The following is a 19260-nucleotide window of genomic DNA, read 5'->3' on the forward strand; positions in this document are numbered from 1 at the left end:
ACACAAACCTGTATTCACGCAGTTCACCCAATCCTCAACGCTGCCCTGTGGGATTGAGTCACGCGTCGGCTACATAACTGTGAACAATATTCATCTGTTGTGTCTGAGAACACTGTTCAGCTGTTGTGTCTTCCTGACCTGCAGCACTTGTTTGAATTTTTTATTTTTTTCCTGCATCAGCACCGAGTTGGGGGGTGTTATTCAGCTCTGAACCATGTACCAAAGATTCCATATAATCCTGCATTTCATATCAGTGATACTGTACTGATACAACAAGTATCACCACCACTTGCAGTAGGGCTGGGGTTTGACTTTAGTACTTTCATCTAATCCAACAGTATCAAGCTCACCCATAAAATCACAATAAATAAATTTGAATGTGACTTGCACAAGTGGAGCCTGGAAAGTTCACAAGATGTCCCCCGCCTGTAAAATAAACACATGAGCTAATTGTTTTATGTGTAGATAATGCTCAACTTGAACAGAGAGGATGCAATCAAGTTATCATAATTGGAGTCAGATATGCACAATATTGTATTGATATAAAAAAAAAAGGTTAATAGCTGACCTTTCAGCAGTGAAAAGATCTTTGTGATATTTTTATTGAGTTTTTGTGTGTTGCTGCAAGTTACGCTGATCAGCCGTGACATTACGACTGCTGACAGGCGAAGTGAATAACATTGATTATCTTTTCATTGTGGCACGTGTTAGTGGGTGGGATATGTTAGGGAGCAAGTGAACATTTTGTCCTCAAAGTTGACATGTTAGAAGCAGGAAAAAAGGGCAAGTGTAAGAATTTGAGGGAGTTTGAAAAGGGGTATATTGTGATGGCTGGGTCAGAGCATCTCCAAAACTGCAGCTCTTGTGGGGTGTTCCAGTCTGCAGCGGTCCGTATCTATTAAATGTGGTCCACGGAAGGATTAGTGGTGAACCAGTGACAGGATCCTGGAGGCCAAGGGTCATTGTGGGGAGGGACGGGTACTCCGTCTGGTGCCATTCAACAGATGAGCTACTTCTCAAATTGTGAACATAAACAAACATCTGCAAAGCTCAATGAACTGAAGCAACATTGTAGAGCAGAACAAAATTCCTCCACAATGAAGTGAGAGACTGATAAAGTCATACAGAAGACAAAACAGGTTAGTTTGGCTGTAATCAGCTCCATGAGCTACTGAATCATTGGGTTGCTTTTTCACAGGACTGCGTAGCGTCTTGTGGAAACTTTTTTCCCATATGACTGTATGTGCCTATAAACTACCTGCCCCACCTTTAACTGAAAGCTGCAAAGAAAACTTAATGAACTGGATGTTATTCTGAGTGGATGTCAGATCCAGAATAGACCCAGGTCTTGTAATCCAGTCCTGTAGGTTTTGTGTCTTCCTGTTCGTGCTGGCACACTCTGCTAGAAGCAGGTGTGGTAAACTTGGCATGTAGTTGTTATGAATATTCTCTTTAGTTATCTGGAAAGTAAATGCAACACTCCCCATAATAACAAGGTAATACGCTGTTTTATATAAGAAGAAAATTACTAAACCAATAACCTGATAATAATCAGTGTTTTCTTTACTTTTTGGGGTTGTTTTTTTTTTTTTTAGAAACCTCCTGTTATCTCAGTCATGTGATAACTGCATATCTGTACATATTAAACTTGAACTAAATTATTTTAGTTGTGTAATCAATCCTTAATTTAGTTTGTTTATATGGATAGCCAGTCTGGCCAAGGGGCAGCCCACATGGATCATTATTTTTAATTAAAAAGTGAAAGCAGGGTTGGGTTAGGAAACCATTGTCACCAGATACACTGGTATACTAATAGACAGACGTTCAACTCATGTTATTACTATGTAATTACTATTACTATTTAGTATCTTAATTGATATTACAGTGTATTTTCATTTTTTGTAATAGTCATGAGGATGAAGATATGGTAATCGGTCATCAGTGTTGCATTTGTGATATCTGTGTTAGATGATCTGAAAATACAGCTGTACATAATAGATGTTGCTCTAGTCTGTGTTATGGCATGTTTTTGCTTCAGTGGCTATGTGCTCCACATACTCCCTAACCAGATGAACACTGAGATGGCATCTTAGCAGGTGGGTGTCACAACCCCATGTGACTTGTGCTGGAATTCAAGGCTTGGTTTGTCTTGTCCATCTACTGCTGTTCTGTGAGTCTGCAGCTGAAGGCTGGAGCTGTTTTCTCTATTCAGCTATTCGTCCATCTCTCAAACTTGTCCTATGGAGTTTAGCTCATGTCCTGCCACTAAGAAGAGATGGGGTCTGGCTCTTTGTGCGCTCCGGCTGCGCCACAGAGCCCTCCGAGACAGGTAGAAGGGGAATAAAAATGTGTCTAATGGGTGCTAGATTGACAGAACTAATGGGCTAAATTCTGGGGTTTAGTTTGTATGGCTAAGTTTCCAGATTAAGGTCTTTTATTTAATATTTTATTTAAAAAAAACAATAAAACATGTAAAGTGGAAAAGAATGAGTAATAGGAAGTGATAAAGGCCAGCTGGATTGACAGAATTATTTGGCTAAATAATGGTTTGTATCTTTGCACAGGCTCCGTGTTGAGTGTTTTTTCACACGCAGAAATGGGAAGATGACTGACAAGGAGAGATCAGAAGCTTTGCTTTGGTCCCAGAATAACAATAAGACAAAAATTCAATGCAGAGAGACCAAATCATTCATGTGCGACTGTCAGGATTTGCATCTACACATTTATAAAGCCAGAACAGTAGGATTGGTTAAAAATATTTAAATTCTTTTTTTTAAAATAGCTGTAACAGTTGCCATAATCTTAATCTACTAATCGAATAAATTACTAATAGCTTAATAACTCAAATATAAGGATTTGGTTGGCTTTTCGTGCTTGATAAAATATCAAGTCTCTCTTTCTTTGTGCCAGATCAGTGGATTTAGGACAACAAATTGAGTCCATAAAGCCTTTGAGGTGTGCTTTGATTTTGTTGCACATTAAATAAACATTTTCTGCAGTGGGTTTCTTTCCAGAGTGATATAGAAATACTTAAAAAATTAATATCTCTTACAAAACGTGGAAGTTTGCAGCGTTTTTTTCCCAGCTCAGCTTTGTTTTTGGTTTTCATTTAGTGCAGTCGTGTTTGTCTTTGCATTCATTAGGCTGCTTTGAACTGTCATTTCATTAGTGAGGAACTGCAAGCAGGCTTGGATATGTCATACCAGAGAGAGCGAGGTGATCACTGCTATTTATGAGACATCCTTTTGACATTCATATGTGAATCTTATCACACCTCTGCTTTTCCAGTGTGCTATTGTATAATAATTAAGAAGCTGTGATTTTTGTTCTTTATGGATGAGATATGATTTAAAATAATATGAGGAATACGAGACCAAGAAAACCATCTAACCACATCGAACCATAAAATGGGAACATATTACCTCTTGTGCCTTGTGTACTGTTACCTAGTTGAAGATGGGGCCGTTTTTAACGAGTAAAGCTCCATGTGAGTGATACGCAGGCTGTGGACGGACAGTAAATATCTTTTTAAGTCATTATTAATTCATTAATTTATATTTTTTGGGGAAAAAGCTGTAGGGTATTAAACCCAAACAGATGTCTTTTTTTTTATCTTTGACACTCTGACTTTTCAGAGAGAGAAAAGAGCAAATTCATCCTATGTAGCAGCAGCTTGACATTAATAATGATCTGCTTCTTTTGACTGATGGAGCCATTTCATCTTTGCTAATATTGTCAAACTTGCTATGCCTAAAAGGTTTGTAATTGTAGAGACGTGTAAACCAGCTGTGGTTCTTACTGGGAATAGTAGAGTTCAAGCTGATTTGTTGGGCAAATTTACCACAGGCCTTTTTTTCTATTATATATTCTATTAGGGTTTTAAAAAAGCATGTCTCATGATGAACAACCTATTCTCCAATACCAACATATGTGTCATCTGTCAGTAGCATCAGCCAGCTAATATGTTAGTCTGGTTTGTGACGCAACCCACACATGCAGCCTCTGTGCCTGTGCTCTGTGCCTACAGTGCTGTAGTAGTGTTTTACATACATGCACATAGCTTCTTCTTTCTTTTGATGCTATCACTTGCTGGGGGTGGATGTTACCTCCACAATAAGGGGCTTTGTGGCTGGCTGTCGTCACTGGAATGTTTAATACAGAACGCAGAGTGAGTAAATGCGCTATAGAGAGCGTTCAGCATGTGCTGCTGAATTGAAGCTACAGCAGATACCCAGAAGCTCTGTGTGCAAAACATGTGGCTGGATGTTTTTGAACTGAGCAGCAGACTAATAGTTTTCTGTTCAAATAAAATGTTGCAGAAAATATACATCTGATGCACAAAAAGACAAAATGTTAATGAAATTTATGTTTTTAGGGAGGTGAACGTTTTGGTCGTTGTGTTTGGGAAATAGCAGTAAAGCCGTGTCACTCTGCCGTCTGTGTGAACACGCATGTGTATGTCAACTCTCCAGCCACATAGCAGTGTTTCTGTTTTCAATGCAAATTTTATTCCAAGTCAAAGAATTTTCCATGCAGCCACAGACACTGAATGCTGCAAATGTGTTCTGGTGACCAAACGTCACTGCATATGTGCACCGTACGGCATTTGCATTGATTCTGTTTGCTGGATTTTGTTGCCTTTCATCTTTGTGTGCGTCTGCATTTGTGCCTGTGTGTATACTGTGTGTGCACGCTCTACTTCATGTATGTGCTCTAGCATAGAGCGGATGTGTGTGGTCGTGTATCCATCAGCTCCCTCTGGGGAATTTTACCAGCAGCTAGTTTAGTGAGTATAAATTGATGGGACTTGAACTCTGTGGCACAGGGGTTCAGTGTTTATTCATAGACAGCTGTGGTGTTTTGATTAAATATGGACAGAAGAGCACAAAATAGCAAACCCATTAGAGGAGATGTTACCAAATTATGGCTTACATCTCAAGTGATGGCCACTTAGCTGATGCTTTTGCCCAGAATGACAGAAAGAGAGCACGTAGCAGTGTGTCTGTCTTTTTTTAGTTTATGGAAAGCACATAGATTCTTTAAGATATTGTATGTTTTTCAAATTGCGTCAGTGCTGACATCTTTACGAAGCTACTTTTACTGATCCATGTGAAGAAATTTTAAGTTGCACAAAAGCTCTGGGAATAATAGTTGGTGATACAAATCTTAAGTGGCATAAATATAAAATAGGCCAGATTTTCACAAGAAGCGCACAGAATTTAAAAAAAAAGCAGCATCAGGAGCATTACTGTAAATCTGCTTGGTGCTTTTTTAAAATGCTTGCGAGCTGATGGGCTGCTTTGTGTCTGTTCTTTGTCTTGTTGATTCGTCATGTTAGCTCCTCCTGAAGAAGTTGCATAGTTTGGGCAGAAGCCACATGCACAGAAGGCACCTTAATAATACTGCACGGCTGGTGGTACGAAACAGGATCCTGCAAAGTTATAATGTGCTAGAGCCAGAGATTGTGATGTGGGGGAAGTGCAGCCAGTGACGTCAGGACTCATCCTGAAAATAGCGGTGAGATCTAAGTTCTGCACTCAGACAGATCCTCCGGAGGAGAGGAGAGAATGAGTCAGCGGTCTTGCAAACACGGGCTGAGAAGGAGAGAGTGAAAGATGAACAATGAATCAATCAGAGGTAGAGATGCCACCAATGGAATGCATAAGCAGAGCTGAAGGACACCTGCGGTCTCAAACCCACGCCTTATCGCTTTGAAAGTAGAGAACTGTGTTCTTGTTGCTAAGGAATATACCTGTTACCTTGGTGATAATGGGATATGTTTAAGGATGAGTCATCAAGTTTGCAGTCGAGAGTGGTCAGCTGTTTTGTGCGACTTCTCAGTGGTCAGAGACATGTTAGCAATGATTGTGGTGGTCATTAATAATTGGTAGGGGGGATCCCAGGTTAGAAAGTCTCAAAAGACGTGCTGTTGAAACAATCAAACTGGCCAATCAAAAGGCAGCGAGCAGTGTGGAGGAAGGTGTAATGTATAGTCTTTTGGCTGTGGCTATTACAATTATTAAAAAGAATAAAAAGATTATTTAAGTAACAAAAATGTATGACATTGCTTTAAAGAGGCGCTCTACCCTTCACTCTTTTATTTTTAAATGTCACATATTTTTCATTGTTGAAGAAGTGCTCAGAATGATTATATCGTAGTTTAGAAATACTTTATCTGTTGTATTATTTAATTACAATTTGTCAAGTAAAAAAAAATACAATGCATATTTCTCTGAAATGCAATACGTGTGTAAAAAGTACCTGTCAGGGGCTGCGTCTGTGACCCAGCATTTTCAGTTTATTTTGTATTTTCATTTCTTATTATATTGGGAATATGTGAGGTTTTTGTTATTATTAGTGAAGATTTAGTTGAGTTACTTTCTAGCTTTTTGTTTCTTCTATAATTCCTGATTTTTAAGTCCCAGGTCATGCTCATGTTCCATGTTCATGTTTTTTCCTTGTAGCTTCTTGCGTGCTCCTGCCCTGAATCATGTTCATATCTTTTGTCACAGTTGTCATAGGTTAGTTTTATCCAGTTTAGGTTTTAGTTTAGTTTTCGTCCCTGTTCACTTTCCCTTGTTTTTTTGTACTCGTGTTATCAGCCTTAATAAAGGGCTTGCTTACAAACTATAACATAAATAAGTAAATGTACAATCCATTGGGCAACAAAAACACCCAACGTGCAAGGGCTGGAATCCAATGGAAACTAGTTAAGGTGTCTCTGTGAAAAGAAAAGCGAGAACAAATAAGTCCAAGACCGGGTAGGCAGAAACATTGACGTCATTTTCACACAGATTGCTGAAAGTTGCCTTAAACCTTTCAAATGGGAGCACAATAAATACGAACTATCAGCTCAAATACCAAAGTGTACAGACTCTTGAGATGGATTCTCAAATATTTTCTCACAATCGCAGACGCTGATTGTATTCTAATGACTCACTGATCTAACTGATGACTCAGCAGACTGAAAGATGGTATCTGGTGTCTTATCAGGTCTAAAGCAGATAACTAAAGTTGAAGAGTTTTAGTAAGGAGCCTTTGATATGAGGCAGATTTAAAGCACCAGGTTATTAACTGTTTTTGTTTGATATTCCTCTTTTTCTTTCATTTAAATATTGTATCACATAAACATTCATTAAAATCCCATCGAGAGACGTTTATTATACAAAAAATGAGGAAAAAAGAGAAAAAATACATATTTGTTTTCTCTTATTTTATATACCAATTATCTAAATTGTTTCTTGTGAGGCTTCACTTTCATATCTTACACAGTTTGTTTAGCAAAGTCTTCAATTTTACTTTAAGTTAGTTACTTTTACTTACTTACATTTTGCAAGCGTTATCTGTGTACGTATGAAGTTCTGGTTGATATTATTTGCATACTGAAGTTTAAAAAAAGAAAACTGATGGGGTCATTACCTTTCCAGCAGCAATTTCAGATGAAAAACTCTGTGATAAAAGTTTTCATACTGGCACATATTTGACAATTTATACACTGGTTACAACATACAGTGCTCAAGGAACTCTTGAGTCTAGACTTATCTTGTTGACTGGTATACCTGAACTTATTTTTAAATATTCAAAATTAAACTTGATCAGGGCTTAAAGGAAGGGAGGTTGAGAAAATTCTTGTTTTCTGGCTTTTCTTGGGATTTACTAACCTTGAAAAATAATACATTGCTCCCCTTATTTAAATCTTCAAATTTAAATTTTCAATGTAAAAGTCAGTGAGCTAATATTGAGCTAATGTGTCATGCTATCTCTGCTGTCTTTGGGTGAGGTTTTACCTTTCCTCTCCTTATATTTTTGTAAATATGCTCAGACATGTTGGCAATTTGTGGTATGATGGGGAATTTACTGGCAGGAAAGTTGCTTCACAATTGGTAAAGAGTGTTTGGTGGAATCCCAGTTTCAGTCACCTGTGGAGTTTTTCAAATAGGAGAAAGGAGTAATGGAGCTCAGTCACTAGCATCAAGATCTGTTGTTGCTAGAAGTGACCAACAGGATAGTATTATTATTCTTATTTAATGATAAATTAAAGTGTAATTTTTTTACAGTGTTGTTTTAGGCCAGAACAAAATTTGAATCGGTGTGTACGTCAGTAGTGGTGCGCATAGTAAATTCAGTTGTAAACTGATGTCTAGATAAATCACACTGGATCCAGTGCACTGGGCTGTTGAAAATGTAACACTGGCTCTATAGATGCCATTGTAGGGTGGGAGTGTGGAAATGCTGAGACTGAAAAAGGGCTGTGCATTTCCTAGTGGGCTCAAATATGTTCTCGCGAACACACGCGCACACACACATTCACTTGGGTGAGGATGTCAGGAAGCAGTCTGGGCATGTTCGCACACGTAACAAAATGTTGAAGGATGCAAGGCAAATTCTGCACCTATTTACTTCCACAGTACAGGGTTATAACCTTAAGGACTCCTGCCCCAGCCTGTGCTATATAGTCAGATGTATTTGAACAGAATAAAAAAACTTCACAGAAAACTGTATATAATGCCCTGTTTAAAGCATGAATTACTGCAGGAGTGGCGAGTAGGGCTCGGCAGAACAAACATACAACCGTCCTCTTTTATACGAACACAAAAATACATATACCGTACAAAAGGCTGCTTCTCCCACATTGCACTGAGACACGCCCTTGTCATCCTGATAGTCAGCAGCAGCACCTCTTACAATAGTGAAAGTTTGTCCCAATAAAGGAATTATCAGGATAAGACCTAGAGTTGGCACAGTCCCAATACATAAAAACTGTTTCACATGACAGTAAGTCTATGATATTGAATACAAGGCAATCATCTAGAACAGACAGTTACTGGAGACAGAAACATGCACCAAAAACTTCAAAAAGATGAATTTATTTTTATTTTTTTATTTCCTGCATTTTTATCATTTAAAATGCATTTTAATAATGACACAGTTCATTCAAAAAGCTCTGTAAATTGTTTTCCCCATGCTGTGTGCCATTTTTCTCATGCTAATATCCTCTTCTTCATCAAGTTATTTTCTGTAGACTTTAACCTCAGGGGTTTTTGCTGCCTCATAATGGTCATTTGGACGGTGACTACACATGCAAGCCTGATTGCTCCAATACAGTCAACAAGTCTGTTTTAGATTATTTGACCCCGAAAAAAATCTTTGCATTTTCCATTTTGTGACCTTTTCATGAACAAAAATGTGTGTTATGCTTCAGTAAAAGAAACCAGTTAACAATAATTGCTGAAACAAATGTAATTGTTATTTGCCTCTGGCTAATACCTCTTTGAGAAGCACCAAAAATGTCAGTCTGTGTTTGGTAAACACCGTAACAAGGAACTGTGAAATAATTGCTGCTAATTTAGCTTAATTCGGGATCCACTGAGTGTTCTTTAGAGCATTTTAATGATAATATTAGCATTGGGCGCTAGTATGTCGATAACTAGATTGCACAAGGAATTAAAAAGATGTAAAGATGTTTTAAACCACACAGTAACTGGTTCATTTAAAATCATCAGCATAATGTTTTTGCGTTTACACAAAAATATGTTAAATGAAATCTGGGTGAAAATCAACTTACATCCAGAGTAAAAGTATCAGGGGAAAATAATGATGAGGGCTAAAAATACAGCAGCTACTTCCCATACTTGCAGTAGAATCGGAAGCAAATTGTGGTCTTAGTGTGCAAATTGGTGCCAATTAGTGAAGTAAATTGATTAGGACACCTTTAACAACTTAGGGAGGAGACTAATCACAGCTGACTGGTTGGCCTGATACCCCTGGACACTTATTGGATAAGAGTCACTCATTTAAAATGCCAAATGTGGCACATAGTTTACAGACGTTTTACAGTAATGTTACGGACAACTTAGGCAGTAATAACAAAAATAAAGATCAGAATGTTGTGTAAATTCACTTTTCCCTTAAAAAGCACACAAATATCAGAGTGTGCGTGTCTTTGGCGGTAATGACTTTAGCTGCATTTCGGTGTTGAAGGACAAGGCTGTTTGTCTTTTTCCTTTCTTTGAGCTGCTCTCTTCTCACTCTCTCAGTTTTTCTCTGTTTATGTCTCCATTTTGTTCAGATTAACTTCTCTTGTTATCGGCCTTCTTCTCTCTTTCTGCCTCTATTTTTCTGTCCCTGCTTATGTTTGCCTGTTTCTCTCTCTGCTGAACCTTCTTCTTCTATATGTCTCTCATCTGTCTCTCCATATCAGTCTCTGCACTGCCTGCATAATCTGTTTGACTGTCTCCCTTCCTTTTCTGTCCCTCTGGCTGTCTGCCTCTTGCTTTGCCTCTCGGTCTCTGTTTATTTCTCTTCCTTATTTTTTCTTCTCACCTTTCTGATTCTTTTTTTTTCTTTGTTTCTTGTTTTTGTGGGTTTTTTTCTGTCTGCTGGTTACTTCTGTATTCTGTCATGGTTTCTCCTCTGCCCGTCTTTCAGACTCTGGCGTCTCTGCTCTTTGTGTTTTTACTGCCTGGCTCAGGTCCAGAAAGTTATGGGGGCTAAGTGTTTGTACAGCCAATGGCAAGATGGGCCGTATAAAAGCACTGAGCTTATAGATGTGATGTACGACACTCTACGTGACTGCTTTGATAAAGAAGTAGCATCCTACTGCAAGGACACAGCCTTCGACTGCTTGTGTGTGTGTGTGTAAGAGAGAGACAGTTGTAAAATACTAATCAAATTTCAATGCCAAGTTATCTGTCACCTTTAGCTGCCACGGTGTATCTGTGTATGCATGCATGTGTTTTGGCCAATCACATTAACGCTTTGAGTCCGGGAGTACCACCAACTCACCACCCCTCCTTGCTCTACAGTTGCCGTGGCAACATACCAAGAGGCTCCATCATGTGTCTCTGCCTGTGACCACATTTTTATAAGGCTCACAAGCTATGGCTTTGTGTGTTTGTTGGTTTGTTTAGGGGGGTTTTTCGCCTTAATTTTAGCATCTGATCATGCTGAAGGTACCATGAGGTGATGCTGAGTACAAAGTGTTTTGGCTTCTCCTGGGCTCTGCTTTGATGTCTAATTCAGTTTTCCAGAGATATCATTCAAACAGCGAGCTCTCTACAAGGCAAAGCTTCCGAAGAAAAATAAAGATTAAGTGCAGATTTTTCACTCCCTTTTCCTAGCACTGATAATAGTGAGTGAAGGTTTTTTTTTTTTTTATCTAATCCCAGCATGTTGCATATGAATGTTTTTTTTTTTTTATTCCCGTCTCTGTATAGAGAACAGCTGGTGTCATGTAGCTCGGGGTGATTAGCCACGGTGTCTTTCAGTATCCATGTCCTGCTGATGCTGTGACTCCATTACCTGATTGGTTGTCGTGGCGCGACTGACGCTGGAGTTCAGATTTTTCCAACTTGAGCAGCAGATGCGATAAGCGCGAATGCACAAAATGAACCACATAAAATACAGCGCGTATTTTACTTCGCGCTTCAAACGCATCAGTCGCGCTAATTGCGCGAATCGGGCAGAAAAGCGTTCTGATTTGTCTCGTGCTTCATCGCGCTCCTCCATTGACTTTACATGTAAACCTGACTCTTTGGTCGCTTCTATCGCTTTCGGTGTGTATGCACCAGTGTTGCCAACTCCTCAGTAAGGAAAATCGCTATTGGCTGTCCTAGAAGTCGCTAGAAGTCGCTAAATGCCGTCATCGCCTAATTTGCGTAATTGGACGTGCTAATGTAATTGTAACCTAGTTGTTGGAGAGAGAAATAACATCGTGGAAGAGACAGCAAGTGAGTAAAAGACGTCCTAAATGCATTTAGTTTATTTAGAACTACAAACTAAATTTCTTTTAGCAGTTATTGTTTTTTAATGTCATAATTCCAATCCTGATCCTTTGACTTGGACCAGCAAAAGTGACCCGAAATTGGCACTCTGAGGTAGTTACTTTGTGTGTGTGTGTGTGTGTGTGTGTGTGCGCGTTTGTTTATTAGTAGTTTTAAACCTTATGATTGACAAAATAGCATAACAGTAAAAGAAGAACTGACCGAGTAAGAGAAAACCCGCTAAATATAGCAACAAAGTCGCTAAGTTGGCAACACTGGTACGCACTGTAACTGGGACGCTTCTTCATCAAACACCAGTATCGGGTTGGATGACTTCATACTGTGGTGTGGTTCTGAGGGGGGAAACTGCATAGACGCCAAAATGTTTTTGCATGAAGTGACCACTATGGGAACTGTAGTTTTTGCACTGATGGTTATTGATTGCTGTTTGATTTCTGCAAATGGACATAAAGTGCCACGAGTAAGCAGACAGAAATTTGTATTCGTAGAACGCTTTTATGTTAGCTAATTTACATTCATCATTTTATTTATTTATTGCTGGTTTACTGATTTGTAAGATTGTTGATCTTAAAAAAATGTTTTTGCAAAGAAATGTAAACCCCGCCTTGAATCAATCTCCCCTCTGCTCAGACAGTTTAATACATTTTGTGTTCATGTGTGCTAATACTAGTCCTGGCTCCATAGTGTAGTAGTGAATATATTTGAATAACATGCTCCATTTTGAGACAGAGAGGAGACACAAATCACTGTCAAGAAGAAGCTCTCCCATTTTTTATTTTTTTTTTTACATATCTATATAAAGCTATATATGTAACTAAAATCCAGTTATTTAGTCAGATGTGGTGTCTGTCTTTCTCCTCGCACTAGCAGCAGCAGCAGTGTTTTGGCAGAAGTTTGAAGAGCTCCGGCTTTGCTGTTCACACTGTGCCACACAGCATGCCATATGGTATGGTGGCTATATAACATTATGTTAGCCCAGCACAATATTTAAACATCTTTTCAGAGTTTTATCGCTTCACATCATTGTTTAGCTTCTTCAGGCCTCAACTTTACTGTTTTGGTTCACTCTCGCTGCTCTTATTGGCCATAGATGGCAACAGTTTCAGCAAGAAATCTGTGAAACTCTTGCTGCACGCTACCTGTCCAAGTCCAAAATTAAAAAATGGAGATGTTTAGCTATTACAGAGCCAGTTATTTCATGAGATTTTAGAGGTCAGAAGCAGACTCAATATTAGACTTTCATACAGCTAGCCCAGAATTAAGCTCTGTAGCTGTTTCATTTGTGAAATAAGTAACTCTTTACAAACTCTTTTTTTCCTTTTGTGCATTTGACTTGTGTTTTTGTACTTCTGTGTGTGTTTTGCACTAAACTACAAAAGGATTGTGCATTAATTCGACAGAGAAAAATGACACGTACAAAATGTCTTATGTTCTGTACATTAGCTTGAAAAAAAAACCAGACTGATGCATGACACAAAAAGTGTCGGTTGGGCGCTGATTTAGTGGAACCTTCCCAGTACAGAAATATTGCAGGCATGTGCTAAAAATCTACACAAACAGCCACATGCGCCATGGCAGGGTCCCAAAGCAAAACGGTGAAAACTTTGTGATCAGTTATTGTTCCGTGCCCTGGATAAGTGTGCCAGCTAAATGCTCAAAATGTAGCCAAGCCAGGAGAATAAGTCAGCCTGTGTCCTGCAACCTATTTAGCGTTTCTCCCTCTCATGGGTTCAGTTCTGTTTTAGACAAGGGAAAAGAAGTGGAACAAGGTTGTTAACTGAAAGAAGTGACTGTGGAAATGACCCTAGGAGCAAACTTTGTCTGACCTATTGACTGTTTCTATTCGGCACTACATTTTTCCAGGATTTAAAGCTTTATTGGAGGGGAAACATTTTTTTTTTTCTGCAGATTTATGTCTGAGGGGCTGGATAAATGTGATTGGCTATAGTTGACTGTGTTTGAGCTATAAAAAATATCTGTCCAATGGTTTAGACTGACTGATAACTTTATACAGAATCAAAATCTTTGTCATTATTTCAAAAGCACAAGAAAATTATACGCAGTCCTATTCAGTGCAAATAAAACAATCTAAATATCTTATTAAGCTTTTATTCTATGTATAAATGTAAAGAAGATAAATTTTAATAAATGAATAAGCTGTTTAAAAAAATGTAAAAAAAATGTGTATATATATTTATTCGTGTGTTTAGTCATCATTGATTCCACAGTTGTTTACAGTTTAAGAGTATTTTTTCATTATAATCAATGTAAATGAGTAAATAATTATATATATGAATACAAGTTAAGATTTTATAGTTTAAGGTTGTTGTTTTTTTTTTAGTTCATTGTGTTTGAAACTGAAACTAAATTACAGAGGTAATAATAATTGTCGCGTCATTAAAATTACTTGCAGTTTGTTTTGACCTCTTTGCTGCACAGGACTTTGAGACATTTTTTTAAACTGTATTAAAAGTAAATAAGGGGCTTGTGATGCAGAAAATGCTTTACTGTATATCATTTGATTGTTTTTGCTGGAACATGATTGCCTGATATTGCTTCTCACATGCTACAGACAGTAGACTTACTCTTTAAATGTTGTGCAATGCTGATTTTTTATGTTCATGCTCGCTGTCATTGGTTTTTATTTATTCCAAAAGCAGACGCGCAACACGTCACGCGGCGTCACGTCCCGTCTGGCACAGTTTGTTCGTTACATCAAATCTAAAAGCTTTCATGAACTCGGTGCCGATGCCAATCAGCAACACTTCCGGGGCTGACATTTTATATGTATGATAATGTCACAAGTTATTATTCTACTATTAGTCATCTGCACTTAACATTCAGGCCACTGTAGTGCTCACTGTGATTCATAGCTTAAAAAATATTAAAAAGTTAAATGTTTAGACGAAAGGCAGATTTGTGGTGAAAAGCTTTCCAACGTTGGTGTCACTGTTGTGTTCACAGGCCTGACACCCAGCAGAAAGCCCCGGTGACTGCTCCTCCTCCCCCGCCGCCCCCTCCACCTCCCCCTGAGCCGGCTGGGCCCCCAGAGCCGGAGGAGGAGATCCTGGGCTCCGACGATGAGGAGCAGGAGGACCCCGCGGACTACTGCAAAGGTCAGTCACATGCGCACGTCTGTCCCAGCCCACACTTCTGTCTTACGGAGCTCTGCGCTGGCCTCCCTGGCCCACACCGTCTCTTCTCCCCGTTTCTGTCTGTATTTGCTCGTCTTCCTACCTTAGAGTTCCATCCTGATGGGATTAGCAGTTCATGTTTGCAGACATTATAACAGCCAATTCAGAATTGCTCGGCTTTTACCGAAATGTCAGAGATGAACCGAGTTTCTTGCCACAGCTCAGGAGGACAAAGGCAGCTTTACAACATTCAAAGCATTAATTATAACGCAGCCACGTTTCAAAATGGTGCATCACTCTGTAAAATTGTATTTCACTTTAATCAGTACACCTTAAACTTGTTTCGATCACATACCATGAACATCACTTCAAGTGAAACTCTTCTCCTTTTTTCCCAGATGGCTTCTTTCACTGTGTTTAGAAAGTGTTTTGGAAGAAGCACAGTCGAAGCGTCAGATCTCACTTCAGTGAGTTGAAAGACCAAAAGAAAAGAGGAAAGATCACATCTCGTTTATGTTGTTTGGCTTCTTTTCAATTTTAAGTCTGAACCTTTTAAAGGACTTTTAAAGCACTCGGTGCACTTTTTAACCCGTTTAGGAAAAGTGAATACAGCACTTTGTGTTTATAAGAAATGTTTAGTTTCATTGAAAATGTCAAGGCTGACCTGAAACCTAATGACTCAAGAAAAGCTGTGAGGTAGCGTTGCTTAGGAATGCTTTGGTGAGTAACACTGTTGAAGCACTAGAAGCTGGAACCAGCAAATATTAAGCGCTTTAATTCAACTGACTCAGTAATGACTTGAGGAATTGGTTACACTCATTTGCCATGACATTAGGTACACCTTACTAAATGAATTAATATGACAATCCTGCAATACATTATTATAGCCTTCAGAAACACCTTGCCGCATAATGCAGTACAACCAGACCCATAAAGTGCATTTAAGGAAAGCAAAGCTGAACAACACTTTAAGCAAAAACTGAAGGATTTATTCCAGCTTGTGTTAGACTGGGTTTGCCTTAGCAAGCTTTACCTGGCAAAAATTGATTTAAGTCAAGACAAATGTTCTAATTTTATAGATTTAAAGTCAAGTTTTTCATTTGTCTCTTTATTGTGTATTTGTGTATAGCTTCGTTTAGCTTTAGTTCATTTTCTTTACTTTTCAGGGACCATGCACAAAAAAGGTTGATCTCATAGGAGTAAATATACCTTTTACCGGGTTTAGCAGCTAGATATTTATATCAGCAGTCCCTGGGCACGTGCACACAATGTTAAATAGACTGTAAAAAACAAAACATATATCCATGATACAGAGAGAAAACAGAATAATCTAATCAAATATACATATATAGTCAAAAATAGATCCCATCTGGCTGTAAAATGTGCTTTGCTGTGCTTTCCTGCTGCTTTGCTATTTCAAAAAGCTCCAAACCTTCTCTTCTCCCTCGGCCCATGTGAGAATAGAAGAGGTGAGAATCTAGAGCTGAACAGCCTCCTGCACGCTCTTTCCTCTTGCATAAACTTGGAGTTTCTCCAGGTGAGAATGTGTGCGACATCTCTTGTCGTGTGCCACATTTGAGAAAGGGCAGCTTCAGATGGTGTTCAAACTTCATCAACTTTGCAGAGTTCATGTGCGAAATCAGCTGTCTGACCCTTCCTCCCTCTATGCACCTGCTGGCCTACCTCCACCTCTTACTCGCTAATGGATTTCATGTCATGGCAGGGTTATCGACTGTAACCTTCATGTTCTCCTTCCCCTTTCTCTCTCAGGAGGGTACCATCCGGTGAAGATTGGGGATTTGTTCAACGGGAGGTACCATGTGATCAGGAAGTTGGGGTGGGGCCACTTCTCCACCGTATGGCTATGCTGGGACATCCAGTGAGTCACACCTTAATGTTTATATACAGCAAAGGCTTTCAGATTCTGCTTCATGTTTCTCTCGTGTGCACGCACAAACACACACACACACACACACACACACACACACACACACATACTAACCACACACACATCAACCACAACACTTGATCTAGGAAAAAAAAGAGCGCTCGTATACTCCTAACCTCTCGTTCACACCCGTGCACAGCAACGCTTGTTCTCATCCTCTTGCCTCACATAAGCCGTCTGCACTGCATATGCCCTTTTTTGACCACATTTGGCACGTCACCACAATGGCAGCTGCAAGCAACACCACCCTGTGCTGGCATCAAAGCCATCTATTTACACTGTGATGTTGTTTGTGTGTTCACAAGGCAACCGAGGTGGATGGTTAACGGTATCATCAGCCCAGTGTCACCTTTCAGTGATTCGCGCACATACACACCAACTAATTTATTCACCAGTGTTAATTACACTAATGGTGGTCATAAGCTAGCGAGTTGGGTTACTGTAGGGACGGTCCCCAACAAATACTGACCTTTCACTGTATGTCACTTTGAAGAGATATGTATAAACTTTATTAATCCCACATCGAAGTTATTATAGTTTTGTATTTTGAAATTGTTTTTTGTCTTTTTTAGTTTAGTTTGAGTTAACCATGATAAACTTTTCCACTTTTTCCACTAAGAAAAATATAAAAAAAGATGTTTTTATATATACACAAAATCCAGTGGGAATGAAATAGGTGTTTATCATGTGTGCATATTTTACAGCGTGAATTGTGTCGAGATGATGGACCTCAATAGCGCTCCGTCCTACATGGTGGCTGTAACAGTGTACTGCTGAAGGAGCTGCTCAGGGCCTCTACAGTCACATGGAGGGGGAGCGGGTGTTGCCCGCAATGGAGATTAGCTTGGCTAACGTCCTCCTCTTACCCACCTCCTCTGGTCCTCTACTCTAGGGGACTGGCTAGGACAGAGCTGGAGTGGCTGAGGCCATCAATGTGTCATAAACGGCACAATACATGTTTTGAAACATACAGCAATCCACACACGAATCAATATCAGAGGAATAAACCTCTTTTTTCCCCCATCTCTCAGTCTTAGATGTGCATTACTCACCACTCATTCTCTTTTTACGAATTGTTGCTTTTCCACTGAATTTTTCACTGAATATATGAATGCATGCTGTTGCCTGACGAGATGCGTTTCTCTGTTCTCTTTAGATCGCTGACTCGTGGCTTCTGAAGTGCATGTTTTCTCTTCTTTTCTTTCAGTGTTTTTGTTTCGTCCTTTCTCCAGGAATTGTTTCCATAGTTCAGGAAACAGAAGGCATAGGATAACATTGTAGCGCAGCGCTCCTCTTTAATGGGCCTGTGCAATCTCTATAGTGCATCGTGTAAATGCACAATGAATGTCAGATCAACATTTAGCAGTTTTTATGAGAGCAGTATAGGCGTAGGTGAGAAATGCACTCTTGCACTCTCAATTGCACTTTTCATCTGCTCATATTGAAACATGCTACCATTAATGTGAAGTGAAATCTGAAGTTTGTGTCCAGTTCAAAGCACAAAGAATTTACTCACTTCAGTCTACAGCTAGCAAATATTGATTTCTTTGAAAAATAGCTAAATGAAGCAATAGACGCCAAATGTTCTGAAATAATGTAACAGAACAGGGTTAGATGGTAATAACTGAATATATTCAGCATGATAACCTGATTACAAAGAGTTTAAATGTGGGCCGTGAGGAAGACAAAGAGGCGTGTCAGTGTTGTGCTATTTCCCAATGTTAAGATTGTTTAATGTTAATTAAATGCCACACAGCTCATACATATGCATTTCCAGTGGCAGTGTGGGTAGTGTGAATGACAACCAGCAAAGCCTAGGCTGACGTTGCTCGTTAATACTTGGTTCAGTCGGTGATTCCTATTTTCATCTCTCTCGCGGGGTGGCATTAATCAGCTTTGCTGGCTTCAACAACCTGTTAGCGTGTGAGTCACTATAAAATAAAAATGATGCGTGTGTGCGTGTGGCATTACAGAGTGAAGAACTTTGTGGCGATGAAGGTGGTGAAGAGCGCTCAGCATTACACAGAGACGGCCCTGGATGAGATCAAACTGCTGCGATGTGTGAGAATCTGATTAATTTGACATTTTCGCTTTTTTTGGATTTTCTCGTCTTAATTTTGTCTTTCCGTCTGTTCTTGCTTCTTATTATAACTCTCAGCGATTTTTGCATCCATTGCCATTTTTCCTCTTAGCTCCTGTCCTTATGTCACCCTTCCATTCTTTCCTTTGACTTTAAATATACACTTACAAGTTGTCTTGCATGATAGGTGAAGAAGTCAGGCCTCTTATAATCTGGTGTTCAGCAGCTTTATCTTCCACATCCATCTTTCCTGTCTTTTTTCTTTCCTCTGTTCACATTTGCTCGTGCTCGACTATTTTTCCTTCTTTCCTATCT

At 39.2% G+C, this 19260-nt stretch overlaps 1 protein-coding gene across 6 annotated transcripts in view; it reads left to right on the top strand.

Annotated features, from left to right (window-relative positions):
• The window catches only part of srpk2 (SRSF protein kinase 2), a 70289-nt gene that overhangs the window by 30711 nt on the left and 20318 nt on the right, over window positions 1-19260 (top strand). For all 6 annotated transcript variants that reach the window (XM_087843270.1, XM_087843267.1, XM_087843268.1 and 3 more), the window contains 3 exons: window positions 14748-14899; window positions 16688-16796; window positions 18839-18926. In XM_087843270.1, coding sequence (XP_087699396.1) covers window positions 14748-14899; window positions 16688-16796; window positions 18839-18926 — 349 coding nt within the window. The remainder of the gene's footprint in view (window positions 1-14747; window positions 14900-16687; window positions 16797-18838; window positions 18927-19260) is intronic.

Source organism: Neolamprologus brichardi, chromosome 7 (genome assembly GCF_056152115.1).
Source record: "Neolamprologus brichardi isolate AB-2024 chromosome 7, ASM5615211v1, whole genome shotgun sequence".
Lineage (NCBI taxonomy): Eukaryota > Metazoa > Chordata > Actinopteri > Cichliformes > Cichlidae > Neolamprologus > Neolamprologus brichardi.